At 66.5% G+C, this 6,890-nt stretch overlaps 1 protein-coding gene across 1 annotated transcript in view; it reads right to left on the bottom strand.

Annotated features, from left to right (window-relative positions):
• Nucleotides 1–5,382: 5,382 nt before the first annotated feature.
• Nucleotides 5,383–6,890, bottom strand: part of AURANDRAFT_37466 (hypothetical protein) — a gene marked incomplete at both ends in the record, with an annotated part of 8,113 nt that continues 6,605 nt past the window's right edge. The window contains 2 exons of the mRNA XM_009038399.1: nucleotides 5,383–5,591; nucleotides 5,661–5,918. Of these exons, the coding sequence (XP_009036647.1) occupies nucleotides 5,439–5,591; nucleotides 5,661–5,918 (411 nt within the window). The remainder of the gene's footprint in view (nucleotides 5,592–5,660; nucleotides 5,919–6,890) is intronic.

Raw genomic sequence — 6,890 nt, 5'->3', positions numbered from 1 at the left:
CTCGACGCTGTGCCGAATTCAACCGCTGGTTTGGGTGGTCCTGACCAAACTTGAGAATTCTCTCGCTCGGTCACATCGACGTCGATTCGGCTGATTTTTGGACGGATCGATGGCTCTCGTCGAGTTCTCGAAGCCCAGCCGAAGAGCTTGTGTCGAACCATTCGAATACGCTCACATTAAAGTCGGGTTGAAGATTTGGTTTCCACACAGGCTCTACGGCGCGGACGAGTTCACGGTGTCCTACGAGCTGGACCTCGGCTACTCGCCGACGTCGTCGGGCGGGCCGAGCGCGCACGGGTCCGTGCAGCTCATGCGCTACGTGCCCGAGCTCGGCCGCATCCTCGTCGTGTCCAAGGATTCGCCCAAGTTCAAGGCCTACGACGCGCTCGGCGGGTTTCAGCACGAGTACTCGTTCGACGCGGGCGGCGAGAACGGCGGCCCCGCGTCGCCGACGGCGCGCGGCGGCGGCGCGGACGCCGAGGCGCCGTCCGAGGGCGTCATCCACGACCTGATCTACATTTCGGAAAGGCAGACCTTGGTGGCGGCGCTGTCGGACCACGCGATCCACCTGCTCACGGAGCAGCTCAGCAGCGCGGGCAAGCACCGGACGTACAAGTCCGCGGGCGTCATCGTCACGCACTCGCTCCACCGCATGCTCGTCTGGAGCCCGACGGCGGACCGGCTCTTCTCCGTGGACACGTACTCGAAGCTCTACAACTGGTCCCTCGACTCGGCCGTGCGGTCGCAAAAGTTCGCGGCGGCGCGGGACGCGCGCGCGACGCGCCCGACTTCCAAGGCTCCCCTCTCGGCTCGTTTCGCCCGATGTTTGGACGAGCCATCATCTCTCGGAACGGTCTCGACGCGTCGATGGTGTCTCGAGAACGCGGAACGCGCGCGTCGAAGCGACGTCGAACCGCCCGCGTCCCGCCCAGGTTCGCGTCGCCGCCGTTCGCGCCGCACGGCGACATCCTCATGGACGCGATCTTCATCAAGGAGAAGGGCCTCCTGGCGACGTGCGGCCTCGACAAGAAGATCAAGCTCTGGGGCATCGAGAATCTGAGGCCGCGGGGCACGCTTCTCGGCCACAAGCTCGGCGTCCGCGCGATCTCCTACGCGCAGTCCGTCCTGATCTCGGGCGGCTTCGACAACGAGGCCATCGTCTGGGACATCACGTCCCACGAGATCCTCTGCACCATGAGCGGCCACCAGCACGCCATCGGCACGGTGGAGATCATCGCGCCGTCCGCGGAGAGCGTCTGCGTCGTCACGCTCGACGACAGCGGCGAGTGCCGCTACTGGCGCCTCACGAACCACGGCAGCCGCGTCGAGTGCATCGACTGCTTCAAGCTACCCTTCACGGACCCGAGCGGGCCCACGCGAAGCGTCGTCATGCCCTGGAACCGGAAGCACGTCGTCGACGACTTCCCGGACCTCTTCTTCGGCGGGTCGCGCGTCTACCACATGGTTCCCGTCAAGACGATGCGCGAGTTCGCGCCGCCGAGCTCGTCGATCTACAACTCGACGTCCTACCAGTTCGTCTCCGCCGTGGGCAACACGGTCCACGTCTGGGACTCGCGCACGGGCCGCTACCTCGAGCGCTTCCGCGTCGACAAGCGCGAGATCTCGTCCATGTGCTTCGACATGCCGCGGATGCGGCGCGTCTTCCTGGGCACGGAGAGCGGCGCGATCGCGACGCTCAACTACGTCACGGGCGAGGTCCTCGCGGTCTGCGCGGCCCACGACCGGGAGGTGAGCGGCCTCGTGTTCTGCGAGCTCACGAAGTGCGTCATCTCCTACGGCGCGGACAGAAGGCTCCACGTGCTCAAGGACGTCAAGTCGTCGCTGTCCGTGCTCCGGACCGCGGAGAACGCGCGCAAGGGCGCGACGCTCACGTGCCTGGCCTACAGCGCGCCCCTGTCGCTCATCGCGACGGGCGACTCCGAGGGCGGCCTCGTGCTCTGGGACTTCCAGACGCTCCAGCAGCACGCGTTGATCCGCCTCGAGGGGCCCGCGGCCGCGTGCGCGGTGCTCGACCCCTACCCGCTGCTCGCGACGGGCGACACGGACGGCGTCGTGCGCCTCTGGCAGCTGGGCCTCGACGCGGGCTACGTGACCGTCGACCCGCTCTGCGTCATGGGCCCGCCGGAGGACGGCACGATCGGCAACCCGGCCGCCGCGGATCGCCGGCCCGGGTCCCCGGCGCGCGAGTCCAACTCGACGCCGAGCATCACGGGCCTCGCCTTCCTCCACAAGCACCGGCTCCACGACGGCGCGGCCATCGAGGGCAGCTTCAAGGGCGACCGCGCGCGCCGCGCGACGCTCCGCCACCTCAGCGCCGACGCCGCGAAATCCGCGAGCACCTGTGTGGAAACCGACCAGCGAGCTGGGACGTCGGGGCCAAAACGAGAAATCTCGAGCTCGGTCAAATCGAAGTCCATTTGGCTGATTTTTGGACGAGTCGTTTTCTCTCGTCGATTTCTCGAAGCACAGCCAAAGAGCCTACCGTTCCATGACGCTCACCTTGAATTCGGGTTGAAGATTTGATTTCCACACAGGCGTCGACGCGCGAGCTCGACAAGTACGACGGCGAGGTGCTCGTCGCGTCGACGGACGCGGGCACGCTCGCCTGCTGGCACTTCGACTTCGTCCACGCCGAGTTCCCGCACCGCACGCTGCCCGTGCTCGAGGCCGAGCGCGCCCCCCGCGCGCGAAACTTTCGGCCGCCGGGCCGCGCGCGGACTCGGGACCGCGCGAGCTCGCGTCGACGTCGACCGACGCTCGGACGCGCCGTTCGACGTCTCCGCGGAGGCCCGTTCGAAACGTCGACGTCGCCGCGACGCGCCGCCCCGCCGCAGGTGCCCGCCGTTCGCGTCGAACTTCAAGCCGTACCGCAAGGTGCTCCGCGACATGCAGCGCTGCGACGAGGCGAGCCAGGTCCTCACGGCGCGGCCCGGCGACTGCCCGGCCTTCGCCGCGGACGCGCGGTGCCTCGCGCACGACGAGTCCGTGCTCCAGTGCCTCGTCGTCGACAGCCCGCCCTGCGTCTACTCGACGTCTGGCGCTGCGTGGAAATCAACCGCTGGTTTGGGACGTCCCGACCAAACTTTGAAATTCTCTCGCTCGGTCACATCGAAGTCGACTCGGCTGATTTTTGGACGGATCGATTGCTCTCGTCGAGCTCTCGAAGCACAGTGGACGTGCTTGCGTCGAAGCACTCGAATACGCTCGCATTGAATTCGGGTTGAAGATTTGAGTTCCACGCAGGTCCGGCGACGGGTTCCAGCGGCTGTGGGACCCGCGGACGCTCCGCGCGCTCGGCGAGTTCGAGCTGCCGAACCGCCTCGAGGACGACGCGAAGCGCACGATCCCGGAGAAGAAGGACTGGGACTACTTCTTGAAGGAGGCGCCGGCGGTGACGGCCGACGACGAGCGCGTCGCGCGCGAGCTGCTCCGCGCGACGGCGCCGAAGAAGGTGTCGCTCCGGACGCGGTTCCAGCGCGCCGTGAAGCGCGTCATGACGCTGGGCGCCTTCGGCGGCGTCGTCGAGATCGAGGACGGCCACGAGAAGACGGAGGAGGAGATCCTCGAGGAGTGGGAGCGGCTCCGCGAGTCGCGGCCCGAGGCTGGGCAGCAAAAGAGAGCGAAATTCCCAACTTCAAAGGCTCATATCTCGGCCGTTTTCCACTCGTTTCGGCTGATTTTTGGACGAGCGATCGTCTCTCGGAACGGTCTCGAAGCGTGGATGCTTTTTCCGGAACGCGCGCGCGCGAAACACTCACGTTGAAGCGACGTTGAATCACTCTTTTGCTGCCCAGGCCCGAGGGCGCGCGCGAGCGGACGAAGCTCCGCCAGGGCAAGCGCGACGACCTCCAGGCGAAGAAGGACGACGACGCGAAGCGGCGCCTCAAGGCCGGCGTCATCCGGCGCAACGCGCTCACGCAGATCGGCAAGCGGCACCGGCCGACGCGCGACGCCAAGTCCGTGCCGCTCCAGCGCGTCGAGAAGTTCGCGGCGTCCGCGGAGAAGCACGGCACGAACGCCTTCAGCGACAAGAGCATCAACGGCGGCCTCAAGGCCGGCTTGTTCGACGTCGAGGGCTACCAGCAGCTCAAGGGCATCGCGCGGTTCCCGGAGCGGCGGACCGCGTACGCGCCAGGGCAGGACAAGAGAGATTCAACGTCGCTTCAACGTGAGTGTTCCGCGCGCGCGCGTTTCGGAAACAGCACCCACGCTTCGAGAGCGCTCCGAAAGATGATCGCTCGTCCAAAAATCAGCCGAAACGAGCGGAAAACGACCGAGATAGGAGCCTTTGAAGTTGGGAATTTCGCACCCTTTTCCTGCCCAGGTACGCGCGCCGCGTCGACGGCGGGCCCTCCGAGGACCTGCCCGTCGCCGACGACGAGCCCCACCTCAAGCGGTCCCAGTCCCTCATCACGCTCAAGAAGACGTCGAAGCTGAACGCGCGGCGCGAGCTCGCGGAGGACGTCGTGCCCCTCGTCGACGCGTCCGCGCTGCCGCGGCGCCGCGACGACGACGGCTCCGCGAGCAGCGACGACGAGTCGCGGAGCTCGGCGGCGCACCTGAGCCGGTCGACGAGCCGCCACATGGAGCGCATGGCCGCCGCGATGCAGACGGCGGACGGCCCCGAGGGCCGGCGGCCGTCGCGCGCGCCGCGGCGGAGCTCGTCGATCTACCGCGGCGGCGGCCGCGGCTCCGTCGCCGGCGCGCCGGCCAAGGTCGACATCGAGCAGGTCGTCAAGCCCCACTACACCATGGCGGACGTCGAGTCGTTCCGCGACAGCTTCAACTTCGTCGACGTCGACCTCAGCGGCATGATCAACATGGAGGAGTGGTTCCTCTTCCTCGGCCGCATGAACCAGAAGCTGAGCCCCATCGAGTCGCAGCTCCTGTTTTTGCACATCGACAAGGACCGCGACGGCGAGATCCAGGGCAGCAAAAGAGAGCGAAATTCCCAACTTCAAAGGCTCCGATCTCGGCCGTGTTCCACTCGTTTTGGCTGATTTTTGGACGAGCGATCATCTCTCGGAACGGTCTCGAAGCGTGGATGTTTTTTCGGGAACGCGCGCGCGCGGAACAATCACGTTGAAGCGACGTTGAATCACTCTTTTGCTGCCCAGGCGAGATCACGATGCGCGAGCTCCTCGCGATCGTGTTTCAGAAGGCGACCGCGAAGCAGCTCAACACGATGCACCGCCACCTCTGGGACCTCCACCTCCGCGACGCGACGGAGCGCAAGCAGCGCGACATCGAGAAGTTGGTGAAGAAGAAGCAGAAGGAGATGTTCACGGACGTGCCGGGCCACGACGCGGCCGACGCGGGCGCGTAGGGGGTGTGTTGGCGGGTGTTGGGCGGCTAAGTCTCAAGAGCACAGCGTATTAAGAGCCCAGGCGTGGCGTGCTCCGATTCGGAGGGCTTCTTCATTTGCCCTTGGCGGCCGCGCGCGCGTGCCAGCGCTGGGCTTCGTCGGCATCGGCTTCGACGCCCGTTCCATCTCGGTACAAGTTCCCGAGGTAGCGCATTGCATCGCCGTAGCCCTGGTCAGCGGCGAGCCTCATGTAGGCGAACACCGTCTCGAGCTTCAAGAAGTTCTCTGTCTCGGAGTCGAATCGCTCTACAGTATGGTCGTCGAATCGCTCTACGGCATGGTCGCGCAGGAAACGCGCATATTCGTATTGGCCTTCCGCGTCGCCGCGATCCGCGGCCATTTCGAAAGAAACCATCGCCACCCCGAGATCCTGTTCGACTCGAGATCCCGTAGGAGGAAACTGGTACAGCCAACCAAGCTTGATCATCGACCGCACGTCCCCGCGAATCGCCGCGCGCATCCAGTAATCCGCAGCCGTACGCCCGCACGTCACGAGACCGAGGTGGCCACCGAAGTGCTCGGATCCCAAGCGCTCGAGCGCTTCTGGGACGAGGTTCTCCGCGTGGTGTTGAATCCGAGCCAGGAATTCCGCTCCGTCCCTCGGCCACGGAACGCGACAGAGCGGACACGGCTTACCGATGAGCCTGAGCCAGCAGGCGTGGCAGAACATCTTGGCGCAGCAGAATCTGATCTCCCCTGGATAATCGGGCGCATCTTCATCGGCCCAGGCTTCCCAGCAGACCGGGCACTCGCCTCCGAATCGCGCCGACCGCACCGTCGCTACCTGCCGCGGCTCCGGCTCCGCGTTGACGTCCAGCTCTCCCAGCGCGACGACGCACTGCCGGTACGCGCCCTTGCTGACAATCGGGTCGGGCACGTATGCCCCGCGCGCAGATCGGGTGTTGCGGCGCGAAAATGCACGGGCCTGCGCGATGAGGCCATCTTTACGCGCGTATTCCGCGCGGATGATCGACTCCCTGTGCGTCTCCGGGCCGTAGAGCACCCCGCGCGACGGCGACTGCGTCGGCACCTCCAAATGCGGCACGTCCGTGCCAAGGGCCACGTCCTGGTCCGCCTGCCCCGCGCGCTCGTCGTCGCGGTTCCGCTCGCGGTTCCGCGCGGCCGCGTCGTCCGCTTCCCCCCGCGTCGCGGGGCCGTAGAATACCTCGACCGGAGGCGACGGCGGGCGCGTCGGCGCGTCCGCCCGCGGCGCGTCGCCCGTCGCTTCCGCCCCGCCCGTCGCCTCCGCCTCGCCCGGCGCGTCCGATTGCATCGCTTCTGTGAGTCCGCTTTACAAGTAGTATTGGACTTCCGTGGGGCGCACCGCCGGAGGCGAGGTCCACCGCCGCACCACGGGCCGTTTCGTGCCTGATACGCGAGGCTCTGTGCTCGTGACTCACGGAGCCGTGGCGGCGTCGAGTTGAGAGCTGAGATGTAGATTTCGCGGACTGCTCGCTAATTTTTTACCAGTGAAGAGTAGACCCGAGGGGCAAGGAGTACCGTC

The sequence above is a fragment of the Aureococcus anophagefferens genome (assembly GCF_000186865.1).
Source record: "Aureococcus anophagefferens unplaced genomic scaffold AURANscaffold_8, whole genome shotgun sequence".
NCBI classification, from domain to species: Eukaryota; class Pelagophyceae; order Pelagomonadales; family Pelagomonadaceae; genus Aureococcus; species Aureococcus anophagefferens.
The sequence above is the reverse complement of the archived record's forward strand: the minus strand, read 5'-3'. Positions and strand labels throughout refer to the sequence as shown.